The 16681-nt window shown below is 48.3% G+C and overlaps 1 protein-coding gene across 3 annotated transcripts in view; it reads right to left on the bottom strand.

The window, feature by feature from the left end:
* Positions 1–5877, bottom strand: part of TNFRSF11A (TNF receptor superfamily member 11a) — a 58222-nt gene extending 52345 nt beyond the window's left edge. For all 3 annotated transcript variants that reach the window (XM_065935190.1, XM_065935192.1, XM_065935191.1), the window contains exon 1: positions 5760–5877. In XM_065935190.1, the coding sequence (XP_065791262.1) occupies positions 5760–5834 (75 nt within the window). In that variant the 5' untranslated portion in view covers positions 5835–5877. The remainder of the gene's footprint in view (positions 1–5759) is intronic.
* Positions 5878–16681: the final 10804 nt, after the last annotated feature.

Genomic DNA, 16681 nt, shown 5'->3' with positions numbered 1-16681 from the left:
GGGCACCCTGCACTTGCCTTCTTTATCTCGCCACCTTCCTGACCCCATTCAAGCTTCTCCAAGTTCCTCCCCAGAGCAGGGGCCTGGCCTCCTTCCTGCCCCCTGGCCCCACCCACTTCCCCATGGCGCTGCTCCCCACAACCCGCGTATCTGACAGCGTCCCTCCCCGGCACACAACACGCGGGGGTAAAACCTAGACTATTTGCACCTAAGGCCCTTCTCCGCCTCCCTCTCGCCGCCTGCCCTTGCAGCCCGGGAACACTGCCCTCTGTAATTACGCCAAACACTGGACTCCGTCCAGCCCTGCTATCCCCGCAAGCCGCTCCCACCGCCAGGCAGGGCACCCAGCAGCCCCGGACCCCCGCCCACAGGCCGCCCCCGTGCCCTCTTTCTGCGCCTTAGACGTGCACGGCCGCACAGCGAGAAAACGGGCCATCCCCGACGGCTCCCAGCCGGTGAGGGCTCTCTGGCCCTGGGCGCGCTCCGGGACGCCCTGTCGCGTTCCGTCTGCACGCGGCTAGGCTGAGCGGTGCCTGGAGACCTGGGCTGGGCCCTGCTCCCCGCGGCGTCCCGCCGGGAGGAGGCGCTCCTTTCGTTGAGCCAAATGAACGCGTTCAACACAGTCCCCTTTCTTACCCTGAACATGGCAGCCCACGGAAACCCGAGGCTGGAAGTCACCGCTGGCCCACACGACGCGGACAGACGGATCGTGAGCACACATCCCCGCAGGCGAGGGCGTAGACGCTGACGGGGCTGCCTTAGACCACAGGGCCAGGCAGGGGGAGGGCCGGGGGAGCCGGCAGCCCGGCCGGCAGGAGACAGGCTGACAGCGCCCGCGGATGCAGGGCAGAGATGCGTGCTGGGCCGCGCGCCGCCGCTCCGCGTCAGACCTCAGGAGCTCGCTGAGAAACCAGACCCCACCAGGTCTTCTGTTCTGCCGAAGCCCACCGTCTCACTCTGGGTTTTTTCAGACTCAGAGGTTGGTTTGGGGCGGAAAGGATGAGCGGAGTTTAATCTGTGTTTCTAGCAGTGGGTCCCACGGGAAGGTCCCGCGTGGCAGCTCAGGGCTTGGAGCGTCCCAGGTGGCACTAGCCCTAAAGAATCACCTGCCAATGCAGGAGACAGAGACGAGGGTTCAATCCCTGGGTGGGGAAGACCCCCTGGAGGAGGGCATGGCAACCCACTCCAGTGCAGGAGACAGGAGACACAGGTTCCATTCCTGGGTCGGGACGTGGCACCCACTCCAGTGTTCTTGCCTGGAGAAGCCCATGGACAGAGGAGCCTGGCGGGCTACAGTCCGTGGGGTCACAAAGACTGACACGACTGAATGTCTAAGCTCCCAGATGGCAGGCGGAGGGACACAGAAGGAGAAAGGGCCTGACTGCCTACGAACCCGGTGGGGAAGTTACAGGTGGTGGGATCAGCTGTCGAGCGGCAGGGGGTGGCTGAGGTGGGGTCGGGTGTTGCTTCTCTTGCGGGCTGGGGTCTGGACTCTGCAGGCAGAGAGCAGACAGGCCATGGCTGTCCACCGCCTCCCTGGCCGCAGGGTGGGTGCCTCGGGGCGTGAGTCACTTGGAGAGCTGAGGACCGTCCAGGCGGGATGCAGACCCACATCCACAGCAAGACGGGCCCGCCAGTCTCCTCTGGACACACATGCGGAAAACACTGCTCTCTTTTCCCATGCACTTCACTTCAAAAATAGGAAAACAGAATGGGGGGAATTTTAATACTGAGCTGGCAGAGAAAGTTCACGTGGCTCCTTCTTCAAACAGCACTCTCTGCAAAGGAGGCCCTGGCTTGGAACTCCCCTTTTCATGGCCTCATAAAACACTGATTTACTGACCTTCAAAGATACACCTTTATTGTTTCAGTTTTCCTGGCATAAGAATTTCTGGTAGATAACTGTAAAAGCAAACTCATATTTCCTTATCAACACAGAGAATACGTTCAGATTACAGATGTGCCATTTTCAGGGGAAGTGGTGGGAAGGAAATAATGGGGGGGGGAGCATTTGAAATATCTGTGATCAACAAAACCAACGAAAAGGACGCTGATCCTGGAGTCTGTGACTCTCTAAACAAAGTAGGAACACATGGCCAGGTCTTCCCGCCAGGATGGGCTGGCGGGGCGGGGAGACTGTCGGGCCAGGGCGGGCACCGGTGAACCCTGCAGCCCCACCCAGGGGGTTTCCTCGGTGGGGTCTCCCCAAGGGCCTTCCAGGGCCACGACCTCTCTGTTCCTGGTTAGTCTACCTCACCACCTCGACAAGGGCCATACAAGTGTTATCTCAAAGACTGTAAATGTTTACTGTTCTGTCTGCCGCAGGGTTCCTTGAGTTCAGCTAGCTTGACAGAGTGCTATGTGGTAGCCATAAAGTCATAAAAATATGTGGGTTTTCTTTTCTTGGCAAGATTGCTTTAGCCCTAAACCATTCAAGCCAACTTCTCCAATAGAGAGCTTTCTTCCCCAACTGCCTTGGACCCCTGATTTCCCAGCCGTCCTTCAAAGACGGCCTCGGGAGCATCCCCCTCCGAAGCCCTTCCTGGTTCCTCCAGCTGTATCCCTCCCTCCTTCCCTGCACCGCCTCGTGTCACAGACAGTCTTACTCTTCACCCGCCTTGTCCTCTTGACTGGACAGTGAAGACCCAGCTGGCCTTCTGTCTCATCAGCACAAGGTTTTACATCCCAAACCCCAAACACGCTTGCTGGCCCAGGTATGAGCAACTCTGCCCTGAGGTCTTGGATTACTAGGGATAAACACGGCTGTGTGATCAGTTACCTCAATGAACACAGTCTGCTCCTATAGTTTCTCAACTCCAACAGCAGAACGGTCAACATAAAAGTTTCCAATGTTTTTCGTTCTGTAGACAAATACGCTTCTTCTATCTGAACTCACACGCCCTCACTGACACAGGAGCACAGAGATACAATCGCAGGGATGTTTTAAAAGGCAAACCTTATAGCCTTCCAGGTATGTTTAAATCGATTTAATATAATGTTAATGAAACGAAATACAATGCTTGGAGATAAGGCACCTTCTGGAAGCTGTTTTTGCCAACTCTTTTACAAAAGCGATACCTATCCCACTCCCCACACTAAACAGTTCTTCAGGCCTTGCCTAGCAGGTAAGAATTAATCACCAAGGCAATTCGTTTCTTTGAACTGACAGAACAGGTGGGCCAAAAGCAGCCGAAACTGCAGGACGGTGCTTGGAACCACAGTCTCTGCGGGGGGAACACAACCACCCGGGCTCAAAATCAATGCGTCTCCCTCCACCGGGGAGACTGGGCACATGCTTACATCATGTGATTAGAACTATTCCAGTTCTAATCATTTCATCTAATCATTTTCATCTAATCATTTCATCATTTCACTGTTTCCTGTTGTTTTTTAGTCTCTGAGCTGTGTCCAGCTCTTTGCAACCCCATGGACTGTAGCCTGCCAGTTCGTCTCTCTATGGAATTCTCCAGGCAAGAATATTGGAGTGGGTTGCCATTTCCTTCTCCAGGAGATCTTCCCGACCCAGGGATTGAACCCACAGTCTCCTGTATCAGCAGGCAGATTCCTTACCACTGAACTACCTGGGAAGCCCCGTTTCCTGTTTAGGTATGATTTTAAAATGCACATAATTCATGCAGCTCAAAGGGAAAGGGTGGGGTAGTGGGGGAGAGTAGATAGCACTTGCTGAAACATAGCTCTGAGAAATAAATGGGTATTTTGGCTTTTTTTTTTTTTTTTTTTCCCTGCACTGTGAGGTATGTGGGATCTTAGTTCCCCTACCCGGGATCCAACCCATGTCACCCGCATTGGAAGCATGGAGTCTTAACCACTGAACTGCCAGGGAAGTCCTGAGAAAGAAAAGTTTTGATAGAAACTGCTGTCAACGTTAGAACCTACAGCACTATATACATATATATATGTACATATGAAGTTTTTTGCAATTAACACTGTGAGATGCTTTTTTTTTAATGCTGTGTAGTGAGCAGGGTTTTCTCAGGTGGTAGCTATTCCCTGGAGCCCTCGTCCTGCGGTTCAAATAAGGCAGTACACCCGTCCAACCTGTTGAACACTTCATTAGGCAACACCTGAAGCGCTTACAATGAGGAAATGCCTTCAGGCTTTCCCGCCTTCCCTGCCCCCAGCCATTCCCAGAGGCTCCCGCAGGCAGAAAGGGGACAGGCCGCATCTTCCTGAGAACTGTCTGCTCCAGCCCACAGCCTGTACTCCGGTCCAGGCTCTAGTCCCAGACTGATTTGCCATCTCTCCTCACTCCAAACGGCCCTAGAAGCGCTGTTCCCTCTGGAAGCCGTCAGCAAGAGCCTAAGCCAGTCTTAACAGAGCAGGGGAATCTGAGACTGCTGAAAGCAGAAAACCACCAGCACTTGCCCTTCCCTCGAGGGACTTCCAAGGCTTTCCGAGGACTGTGGGGCTGGCTTTCCCTATAGCTCTCCTCCAGGGGCACAGAAAACCAGTAACTGCTTTGTTCACCTGGCAACTGGACCAAGTGATCTGATAGAGAAACTTCTGTCCAGAGGACTTGGGATGGGGAGGGAACCCGGATTCGGGAGATGCTGGTTTCCCGCCCCCCCAACCCCCTTAAGTTTTGAACAGCCCCCGGGACTCGAGGAGAAAAAGGCCGCAGAGGGGAGTCCTGGGCTGCTCCCGCCCGGGCTGGAGCCCCAGCGGGGCCTGGCCGCGGTGGGGCCGCCCACTACCCCGCCTGCCCGCCGGCTCAGCACCCGGAGAGCAGCGCTCTACTCACCGGCTCCCCGACTGACTTCAAGTGCCCCAGGTGCGTTGGTTTTTCCAACTGTGAACACTATTTTGCCCCAACATCATCACAGGGGTTCTGAGAAATGATGCTATGTCATTCTGGCCCGGAACCTGAGCCGGTGGATCTTAAACTGTTTGCAGGTTCGGGGGAGCTGGGTGGGGTCGGTGGGATCGGAGGGGATAGGGGAGACTTAAGGAAAGAGGGGAACGTAAGAAAGTAATCTGATTTTCCTTTTTTTTTTCTTATTTCCTTTTTCAGAAAAAAAATCTCCTTTGTCCGTGGGATTCTCCAGGCAACAATGCTGGAGTGGGTTGCCATTCCCTTCTCCAGGGGCTCTTCCCGACCCAGGGATGGAGCTCTGGAAGGAGAACCAGGGTCTCCTGCACTGCCGACGGATTCTTTACCATCTGAGCCACTAAACTACCAAACCCTGTCTGGGCGCGCGCTCTGGACACCCCCGCGGGGCGAGCATCAGCCAGCCCACCTTCCGACAGCCGCCAAGCGGCGGTGGGGAGACGGTGCGAGGCGCAGGTAGAGGCAAGGACCGAGGGCTCAGAACGGCCCGAAAGGAGAATCCTACTTAGGACAGTTGCTTAACTTGGGCGCTGCCTGCGGTTCTGAACTTTTCTCTCGAGTCCGTCCACACGGGAAGGGGCAGTGTCTACGCCGCTGTTTCCGCGGCAGCGATCGTGCGGGGGCCCCTCTAGACGCTCCATCACAGACGCCTGCCCCTAGGTGGGGCTTTTGGAGGTGTCCGCGTTCGGGTGCCCGGGTCCCGCAGCTCCCCGTTCTGCACCTCAGCATCCCTGCGGCCCCCGGTTCCCTCCTCCCACCGTACGACCGCACCCCCGCCGCTCTCCGCCCCAAATTCTCAGCCCCCCGGCTCCGTGAGAGTCTCGGAGCCCTCGGCCCCGCTGAGGCACCGCGCGCGGGGAGCGCGCAGGGAGCCGGGGCGCGGGGCGAGCGGGGCGGGCGGCCTCCTTACCTGCAGCCGGCCGAGCAGCGCCAGCAGCACCAGCGGCGCAGGCAGCGGGCGGCGCCGCCGGGCGCGCGAGGCCATGGCGCGGAGGGCGGGGTACGGCGGCCCGCTCTGAGACCTCTGCTGCAGGCGCAGCGGCCTGGGGCGTCGGGTCCGCCCGCCCCGCCCCGTCCAGCCCCGCCCCGTCCCGCCCCGTTCCCTGGCGCCCGCCCCGTTCCCTGGCGCCCGCCCCGCCCGCGCTGCGCCCTCCTCCTGCAGCGCCCGGCGCGGGGCCGGGACTCTAGGGGCGGCGCCCGCGTCCCGCGCGCTCTGGGGCTGGTGGTGATCCGGGGGCTCTCGCCGCGCCCCCGCGGAGCTCCTACCTTCGGGAGGCTCCCGCAGACACTGCGGGCCCGCATCCCGGGATCGTCGGGGGTTAGATTCCCCTGAAAGAAGGTAGCCCGGTGGCCCCAGTGGCCCCGGCCCGCCCGGCGCGCGCCCCAAGCCCGCGCTCAGGCTTCCAGGCCGGACCTCCCGAAGTGAATGCCCGGCGACCAAGGGTCACGCGGAGAACTCCTCGCGATCACTGCCGAGGGCGCAGGTTCAGTCCCCTGGGGTTAGCTCAACTCAGTTCAGTTTAGTTCAGTCCAGTCGCTCAGTCGTGCCCAACTCTTTGCGACCCCTTGGACTGCAGCACGCCAGACCTCCCTGTCCATCACCAACTCCCGGAGCTTGCTCAAGCTCAGTCCATCGAGTGGGTGATGCCTTCCAACCATCTCATCCTTTGTCGTCCCCTTCTCCTCCCGCCTTCAGCCTTTTTCAGCATTAGGGTCTTTTCAAATGAGTTGGCTAAGACCCCACAAGCGGCGCGCCTCGGCCAAAGAAGAAAAGAAAGAGCAGCCTGTGGCTGACAGCAGAGCTGGGCAAACTCTTGGAGAAGTGTCAGCGACACCCCTCCAAGCCCTCCCCACTTGGGTGCTTGTGCTAAGTTGCTTCAGTCGTGTCCAATCTTTGCGACCCCATGGACTGTAGCCTGCCAGCCTCCTCTGTCTGTGGAATTCTCCAGGCAAGAAAACTGGAGTGAATTGCCTTGAGGCTTGAACAAACGAATGAATGGGAGAAAATATTTGCAAATCATGTAGCTGATAAGGGAGTTAGACGGTAAAGAATCTGCCTGCAGTGCAGGAGACCCAGGTTCGAACTCTGGGTGGGGAAGATCCCCTGGAGAAAGAGCATGACTACCTGCTCCAGTGTTCTTGCCTGGAGAATCCCATGGACAGAGGAGCCTGGCGGGCTACAGTCCAAGGGGTCTCGAAGAGCCGGACATGACTGAGCGACCAACACTTCATTTCGATGTGATTATAAATATGGTAAAATTTAAGTCCGGCTATTTGTTTTCTATTTGTTCCATCTTTGCTCATTTTTTTCTTACCTCCTTTTGGATGATTTGAGTATTTTTAGGGTTATGTTTTTTTTCTCCATTGGTAGCTTATTTTATATACCTCCTGTTTGTTTTGTTTTTTTAGTTCTGGGTTTGCAATATGACTATGGCATCACAGTTTACCTTCAGATGGAACCCTGCCACTTTAGGTATAGGTAAGACCCTTACACCAGCGTACTTCCATTGGTGCTGCTGGCTGCTTTACTTTCTGACTCCCTCCTGGGCAGCCTGAGGGGTACCCTGCCCAGTTACTTTTGCACCTTTTGGAAAGCAATCTGTAGTGTTGGTTAAAAAAAATTAAAAGTGCAAACATCCTTTGGCAAAGCAACTACATATCATAGTAGAAAAAGCTAGTTACAGAGTAATATCATCCCCCATGTCTGTAAAAAATAATAAAAAACATGATTTTACTTATCTAAGCAAAGAAAGTTTCTGGAGAGACAACAATAGCAAATACTAATAGCATATTTACATTTACAAATTCACTTAATCATTGCAACAGCTTTGAAAGGAATACTATACCCTTCCTACAGATGAGGAAACTGAGGCATAGAGGTTAATAACTTACCCTTGGGTCAGCTGCAATAAGTGACAGAGCTGGGATTCAAACCTTGGATGTCTGGCTCTGGAGTGTGTCTTATTACTAAGCACCAGTTTTTTCTCAGGTTTTAAAAAAATTGAACTATAGTTGATTTACAACACTGCGTTAGTTTATATAGTAATACTGTTAGATATATAGTAAAGTGATTTGGTTATATTTATTCTTTTTTCAGTTATAGGTTATTACAAGATACTGATAGTGCTATATCATAAATCCTTGTTGCTTACCTATTTTAAATACAGTGGGTATATATCTGTTGATCTCATACTCCAGATTTATCCCTTCTTCCCTTTTCTGTTTGGTAATCATAAGTTTGTTTTCTATACCTGTAAGTCTGTTTCTCTTTTCTAAATAAGTTCGTTTGTTTCTTCTGTTTGTTTGTTTTAGATTTCACATATTAAGCTAACTTACTTCACTTAGTATGGTAATTTCTAGTTCTATCCATGTTGTTGCAAATGACATTTCATTCTTTTTTATGGCTGGGTATTATTCCATGGTGTGTGTATCACAACTTCTTTATCCATTTATCTGTTGATGGACATTTAGGTTAAAGCACCAAATACTAGCATCAGGTGAGTTGTAAAAGAAAAAGTAGAAACTACTCATTTTAACTTTTGATGTTCCTAAGCTGTTTACACTGAGGAAAAAGTACTTTTGTACTAACTGACAGGTATGTCAGTTTGGTAAATAGAGGTTAAAACTCCAGATGAAGTAAGTATAGGAATTGTACAAAATTACAGATTAAAAAAATATTTATCTGGTCTATTGTTGTCTTGAATGTGGAGACAGACTTTCTGGAAATGGTTGTGTGTGAGATTCTGATTTTGATAAAAGGAACTGACTTGTGGGAGAGGGTACATTCACTGTGGCACTTCATGAGAAATACCAAGGCTTACTCCTGGCATATTTCCAACATCAACCCCTTCTTTTTTCAAAAAAGATTAGGGGACTTAAAACTTCTGCTTGGAAAGTCCCAGAGGTGAGTGTGCTGGTTTTGGAAGCACTCTAAACAACAGAATGCCCGGGTTAGCATATTAAATCTACTAAAACAAGTTTAACTGAAAAAATAATTACTTTTAAAGACTCTATTTCTATATTTACAGATCACTCAAATAATTCAAATACTTTATAGGGATTAATGTAGAATAAATTTGTTATTAACAAGATCCATTAAAATGAGCTTGTTATTATGTTAAATAATTTATTATTATAATAAATAGCATTATTATGAGAAATATGAAATTTAAATCAAATACTATTTTTCCCTATTAAGTGAAGAATGCTTGAACTATAACTAAAGAGATTTCTCATCATTTACAGAAAGTGTTATTTATCATTTTTATAAGTCCATTTATAAGCACATGTACAATTAAATTTTGGTTATATGTAATAAATGAAAAATTCATTTTAAACAATAGATGTTTTAACACTTATTAAACATTTCCAATTTTTACAGAGTAATCAGCCAATGGTGAATTGTTTTATTTGTACCAGGAAGAAAAATAAAGGAATCATAGCTTTATTTGAAAACTATTTTATGTGGATAATGTGCAACTAAGCCTGGAAAGCCTCACTACTCCCCACTTCTGCAAGAAGTTTTTAGGGTTCCAGAATCAAAAAGGTAAATTAAAATATGGCTGTCATTTTTGTTTCAGGTGAATGGTTTGTAAGTATTATATCAATAGTATTGTATTTTAATGGTCTGTACTAGGCACCAGAAAATAGATACAATCTTGTTAATAAAATGCTTACAAATGTCCACATGAATGAAAATTAATCAGCTTGTATAATTTTTTTCATGTGGTGACAGAAAATAATTACTGGGCACAGAGCTAAAGCAAATACGGAAGAAGTGAAGTCATTAAGTGAACATCAGACTTTACAAATCTTTCAGTAAAAGCTCACTAGGAAATACAAATGCTTTTATTATTTGCTCTGTTTGCTCTTCCTGTCATCTCACCCATAAAACACTTTTTAAACCAAAGTAAACCTTGATAAATAAGTGTTCACTCACAGATAAATCAAGGGGCAATACTATCCCTTAATGACCTGAAGAAATTTAGTATCTAGGTCTGTGAGAGAGACCGGCCTGTCAAACCCTTCCTGAATTGGGTCTTGTCAAGTTTTGCTGTCAGTGTTTTGCTGGACAAGACTGAGGTATATGGAAGAACTTCGAAAAGGTATATAATATGGCATTATTTTTCCTTAAATGTTTGGTAGAATTCACCCGTGAAACCATCTGGGCATGGTTTCTTTATGGCATGGTTTCACATAACAGGTTCACTGTATTTAATAGACACAGAGCTCCAGAGTTTCTATTTCTTTCTCTGTTGGTTTTGGTAAGAAGTGTGTGTGTGTGTGTGTGTGTGTGTGTGTGTGTGTGTGTGTGTGTGTGTTTAAACAGAAGTATGTTCATTCTGTCTAATCTTTTAACTTCACTAGTGTACAGTCATTTATAAAATCTCATATTTTTAATGTAGTGTTTGTAAGGATTTCTTCTTTTTAGTTTCTAATACTGGTAATGGCAGAAAGAGAAGAGGAACTAAAGAGCTTCTTGATGAAGGTGAAAGAGCAGAGTGAAAAAGTTGGCTTAAAGCTCAACATTCAGAAAACTAAGATCATGGTATCTGGTCCCATCACTTCATGGCAAATAGATGGGGAAACAATGGAAACAGTGAGAGATTTTATTTTCTTGGGCTCCAAAATCACTGCAGATGGTGACTGCAGCCATGAAATTAAAAGACACTTGCTCCTTGGAAGAAAAGCTATGATCAACCTAGACAGTGTATTAAAAAGCAGAGACATTACCTTGCCGACAAAGGTCCGTCTAGTCAAAGCTATGGTTTTTCCAGTGGGCATCTATGAATGTGAGAGTTGGACCATAAAGACTGACTGCTGAAGAATTGATGCTGTTGAACTGTGGTGTTGGGAAAATTCCTGAGTCTCTTGGACTGCAAGGAGATTCAACCAGTCCATCCTGAAGGAAATCAGTCCTGAGTATTCATTGGAAGGACTGAAGTTGAAACTCCAATACTTTGGCCACCTGATGCAAAGAGTTTACTCACTGGAAAAGACCCTGATGGTGGGGAGATTGAGGGCAGAAGAACGGGACGACAGAGGATGAGATGGTTGGATGGCATCACTGACTCAATAGACCCGAGTTTGAGTAAGCTCCAGGAGTAGGTGATGGACAGGGAGGCCTGGCGTGCTGTGGTCCATAGGGCCAGAGAGTTGGACACCACTGAGTGACCGAACAACAGCTGGCGATTTATTTATGCCTTCTCATTTTCTTGGTAAGTCTTGCTGGGGTTTAATCAGATTTATTAGTTCAATTCATTAGAATCAAATTTTTATCTTTCTTCATCTTCCTTATTGTATGTTTGAGTTTTCTATTTCATTACTTTCTGATCTTTATTGATTCTTCTGCCTCATGGTTCTTTTCAGACTTCTTAAAATGAATGTTAATTGACCTTAAGCCTTCTTTTCTCATTTATGTATTTAAAGCTGTATGTACAGTTCCCTGTAATCATGGCTTTAGTTTTATCTCACAAGTTTCATATTTCCCATTATTTAATAAAAATGTTTTCTAATTTTGTCATAGCTTCCTTAACCTGTGGATTCTTTTAAAAGCACATAGCTTACTTCTTTAACATTTTATATTTTCCAGTTACCTTTAAAAAATAAAATACTTGGCTGTAATGGGTCTTAGTTGGGGCATGTGGGATCTAGTCCCCTGAGCAGGGCTCGAACCCAGGCCCCCTGCATTGGGAGCGCAGAGTCCTGGCCACTGGACCGCCAGGGAAGTCCCTATTTATCCTTTATTTGCTCCATATGCCTTTTTGCCTCTGTAACATGCTACCTAGGATCACTTTCCTTTTGCTTGAATAACTTTCTCGGGTTTTTCTTTGGTGTGAGTCGGCTGGTAACAAATTCTGTTTTGGGGTTTTTTTTTTATAGGGGAAGAGGGTCTAAAAATACCTTAACTTGCCTCCATGTGAAGTCGTAAGGTGGCAGTTATTTTCCCTCAGCATTTAAAAAACATAACTGCTCTGTTTTCTGTTGACACGCCAACCATTCTCACAGCTGCCGCTTGTGAGATCTTCTCTAGTGTTTGGTCTCCGGCAGGCTTACGCTAGCGTGGGGAGGCTTACGCTAGCGTGGGGAGGCTTACGCTAGCGTGGGGAGGCTTACGCGTGGCTAGCATGGGGAGGCTTACGCTAGCGTGGGGAGGCTTACGCTAGCGTGGGGAGGCTTACACGTGGCTAGCGTGGGGAGGCTTACGCTAGCGTGCGTAGGCTTACGCTAGCGTGAGGAGGCTTAGTTTTCTTTGAATTGATGCTGCTTGTGATTCATGGCCTCTGTTGATATTTTTTGATAGCTTGAAAGTTTCTGTGTCCACTCCCTCTTCAAATAACGTTTCTGCCCAATCTCTCTATTCCCTTTGGCCCCAAATGACTTTTATCCTCTTTTCTGTGTTTTGCATTAAAAAAAAAAAAAAAAATCTCTGCTGCTTCCTGTTTCCAGTCCCACATGCAGGGAGCCTGAAGCCGCCACTCTGTCCTGACGAGTCAAAAGCAATCAATGGTTTCGTCGTCAAGTCGTGTCTGACTCTGTAACCCGCCGGGCTCCTCTGTCCACGGGATTTCCCAGGCAAGGATACTGGAGTGGGTTGCCAGTTCCTTCTCCAGGGGATCTTCCCGACCCAGGGATCAAACCCTAGTCTCCGGCACTGCAGGCGGATTCTTTACCGACTGAGCCACCGGGAAATCAGTAACCCTCCCTAAATCCATTTAAGAGAAGGGAGGTCCCAGAGCCTACCACTGCCCCCGAAACTGGAGAGACTGACAGGCAAATACAGAGAATCACAAATTATCAGAGCAGAAAACTCACATGCTATAACCTCTGTGGGAACCAAGGCAGGGGTGGAAAAACTAGAACTGTAATCGATCAATTGCTGCAGGCCCAGAGAGGACATGTCTAGGAGTCACAGACTCCAGGGAGCCCCGTCAGAGGCCCCTCCTCCTCGTGTGTTCTTACCTCCAGGAGCTTGACCAGATTGACACAGCAGACGTCAGAGAAAAATCCCCTTAATCTCTAACCCTTCCCTCTGGGCACACGGGAACTCAAGGTCTGTCTTCAGATTTCTCATCTACATCCTCAGCTTCTTCTCTTGGACTCATCTTATGCTAATTGAATCCTGATTACCCCTTGGTAAAAACACTGCCGGCAGTGTAGGAGATCTGGCTTCGATCCCTGGGTTGGGAAGACGCTCTGGAGGAGGAAATGGCCACCCAATCTGGTATTCTTGCCTGGAAAACCCCATGGACAAAGGAGCTTGGTGGTCTACAGTCCATGGGGTTGCAAGAGTCAGATATGACTTAGGGACTAAACCACCATCACCCCTAAAACAGCACCTTCGTTGCTATTTTTTAGAGTGGAGGCTTTTCCATTTTGTTTCCACAAAGCTCTGTGCCCTTAAAGGCTGGACAGGTATAGTATTTGCTTTTCACGTCTACTCTCAAAGGAAGCTCTTTCCAGCTCACTTACATATTGTTGACTTTATTTAGGCCCATCTATGCGATTGTTTCCCCCCTTTCCCAGCTCGATTCTATGGGTCCATCACGATGATAATTTCTTTGCAAGAGGTTTACTATCCTTGTCTTTTCTCCTCATCTTTTGCACCTGGAAAAACCCAGACCTGGTTCTACTTTATTGTAGGTATACTTCACATCTGTTCTGACCAGCTAATTTTGTCTGGAAGAAAGAAAAAAAACAACAAACCACAATTGTGTTAACTGCCTTTCTTTAAATTCGTAATTACTATTCTCAAATCAGCTTTCACAATTGCTTGGCAATTTAACAATTCTATCCATAATACTCTGCCATTCTTGGAGACAGAGATTTCTACCTTCTTTTTCCTCAAACCTCCAAAACTTTCCACATGCCGGCCACACTTTCTTTGCTTCATACTTTACTGAGAAGAGATGGAAAACCCCAAACCTTCCCACCACTACATCGACCAAATTACCTCCAGTGCACCTATTCTCTCCAAGTACGGAGGAGGTCCGGACGCATTTGTGTCCTGAACCGCACTCCCTCGTGCCTTCTCAGGGACCTCACTTTCACAGCCGTTGCCTACTGCTGCTGTTGCATCACCATTCTCTCTCTTTACTGACTTGCTCTCAGCAGCCTATGTACAGATCTAAGTTATCTTGTTCCAAAACTTCCCTCCACACCTCTCCTGGACCTCACGTTCCTTGCTAGATGCCAGGGCTTCTGCTCCCCTTTATGGCAACATTTCGCGTCCCTGGCTCCCTCCACCCTCTGCAATCGGGCCTCGATTTCCGCCGAAGCACCGGGCTTACTACTGACGTCATCAGTGGCTGTAATCTTCCGCCGATCTGAGATCCGCCCTCCTGCTGACTGCCGAGGGGCCACCGCTGCTCCTTGGGTGTTCTTTGCTTCCAAGAAACCACCCTTTCTTGGTTTCTCTCCAGCCTCACTTCCCTTGAGCCTGAGCAGCTCCTCCTGCGGTACTGAACTTCCAGATACCGGAGCGTCTCAGGGCTCAGGTTCGGGTCTCCTCCACGGTTACTCTCTCCCCAGGCCATCTCATTTAGTTTCAGGGCTTTACTCAAATATCAATGACTCCACGATCTGTATTTTCAACCTTGACCTCTGTTCAGACCCAGACTTGGATAACTACTCATTTGACCTCGAGACACGTACCTCTCAGATGTCTCGATTTTGGCACATCTCAAATAAAACTGTAGATTCACTCCTAAAATTCCCTTACTGTTGGTATCACTATTTATTCAGTGAATCCAGCCAAAAATCTCAGTGACATCTTTGATTTTTCTTTTCCCCTCACTCTTCATACCCACACTGTCATGCCAATATTACGTCCCAAATTTATCTCAGGTCTGCCCTTTCCCCTCCATTTTTGTCCAGGCTGCCATCATCTCTTGCTTAGACATTGCCTTAGCTTCTGCCTGCAGCCTCTGCATGCTTTTGCTAAGCTGCTTCAGTCGTGTCCGACTTTTTGCGGCCCCATGTGCTGCAGCCCACCAGGCTCCTCTGTCCATGGGATTCTCCAGGCAAGGATACTGGAGTGGGTTGCCATTTCCTCCTCCAGGGGATCTTCTTAACCCAGGGACCAAACCGTTCTCTTTCGTGTTTCCTGCATTGGCAGGTGGGTTCTTACGAGTGCCACCGGCAAAGCCCCTGCAGCCTCTACTCCTGCCTCTTTCCAGGGCATTCTTAAAAAGCCTGCTGCTGCTGCTGCTGCTGCTAAGTCGCTTCAGTCGTATCTGACTCTATGTGACCCCATAGATGGCAGCCCACCAGGCTCCACCGTCCCTGGGATTCTCTAGGCAAGAATAATGGAGTGGGGTGCCATTTCCTTCTCCAATGCATGAAAGTGAAAAGTGAAAGTGAAGTCGCTCAGTCGTGTCCGACTCTTCGCGACCCCATGGACTGCAGCCCACCAGGCTCCTCCGACCATGGGATTTTCCAGGCAAGAGTACTGGAGTGGGGTGCCATTGCCTTCTCAGGTCCAACCATAATGTAAACTGGATCAACTCAGTCTACTACTTCAACCAAGTGAAAAGAAAGTGAAGCCATTCAGTCAAGTCCAACTCTTTGCGACCCCACGGACTGTAGCCTACCGGGCTCCTCCATCCATGGAATTTTCCAGGCAAGAATACTGGAATGGGTTGCCATTTCCTACTTCAGGGGATCTTCCCGACCTAGGGATCGAACTTGTGTGATCTGGCTATACTCCTCTCTAGTTTCATCTGTTGATACTCCATCACATTCAAAATGCTGGAGTCACACTGGTCTTCTTTTTCCAATTCCCTAAACACACCAAGGCCTATGCACACATTGCTGTTTTTTCTCTTCCTGGTCTCACATGGGTAAGTCTTCCTAATTTTCAGGTACAATGTCACCTTACGGAGGCCTTCCAAAGTGCTCACCCTAATTAAGGTACGTCTTCCTCAGTCCTGCCCTCTCAACCTGTTTGTTTCCTTGCCTGGCTGCAAGCTCGGTTCTATGTTGGCCTTATTCATTGCCTCCTGCGCCTAGCACAACACAGGTACTCCATAAATAATACACATGTCGAGTAGTGAATGACTTTATAATCTTTAGAAAGGGATGGTTTTACTACATTTACAAATGGCTTAGAGACCGCGGTAAGGTTTGTTGATAAATGGGCTGCTCAGAGCCAGAGATACGAAGATGAGCTGCGTCGAGCTCTTTAGGCCACGTGCACACGGCACAGTACCTTGCTTGTGCTTGTATTCACCCACGTGTTTCACCCGGGAAGCAAATAAAGACGCTAAGAGAAACAGTCAGATACTCTGCCGAGTTCAAAATGTGTAAGACTACACAATGCTGATCAACATGTAATGGCTCCACGAAAAGAACATTAGGTTAGGGCTAGATGAATGGTAAACAGAGCAGTCTTATGTAGTATGAAAACAGTCTAAAATCCAATTATTTCGCCGATATGCAGATACGAGGTACATTTATTATCTTTTATTAGTAACATATATCTTTAACCTATTATTTTTTAAATATACTGAAATAAAATAGTAATGAAGTACACTGTAAAGTTTTCAAACACGTCTACTCATATGAAAGGCTAAATTTATTTCACAGTTTGCTTGTAAGAGTTAACAACTAAAATAAAGTTGGAATATAGTTACCTGGGCAATCTGAGGAATTTGAGGAATTTGAGTAGCCAACTGCAAACCTCTTAAACTAAATATACATTATTTACACAAAAAATAGTTAAGAACTTGTAATCAGCACAAAATGTCAGCTGCAGTTGGCTATCACTGTTCAAAGATCCACAAGGTTCGTCTACACAAAGTTATGTTCTTAAAGGTCAAATAATGGCCTAAA

This window comes from Muntiacus reevesi, chromosome 4 (genome assembly GCF_963930625.1).
Source record: "Muntiacus reevesi chromosome 4, mMunRee1.1, whole genome shotgun sequence".
Classification (NCBI taxonomy): domain Eukaryota; kingdom Metazoa; phylum Chordata; class Mammalia; order Artiodactyla; family Cervidae; genus Muntiacus; species Muntiacus reevesi.
Note: the sequence above shows the minus strand (reverse complement) of the source record. Positions and strands in the feature narration are given on the sequence as shown.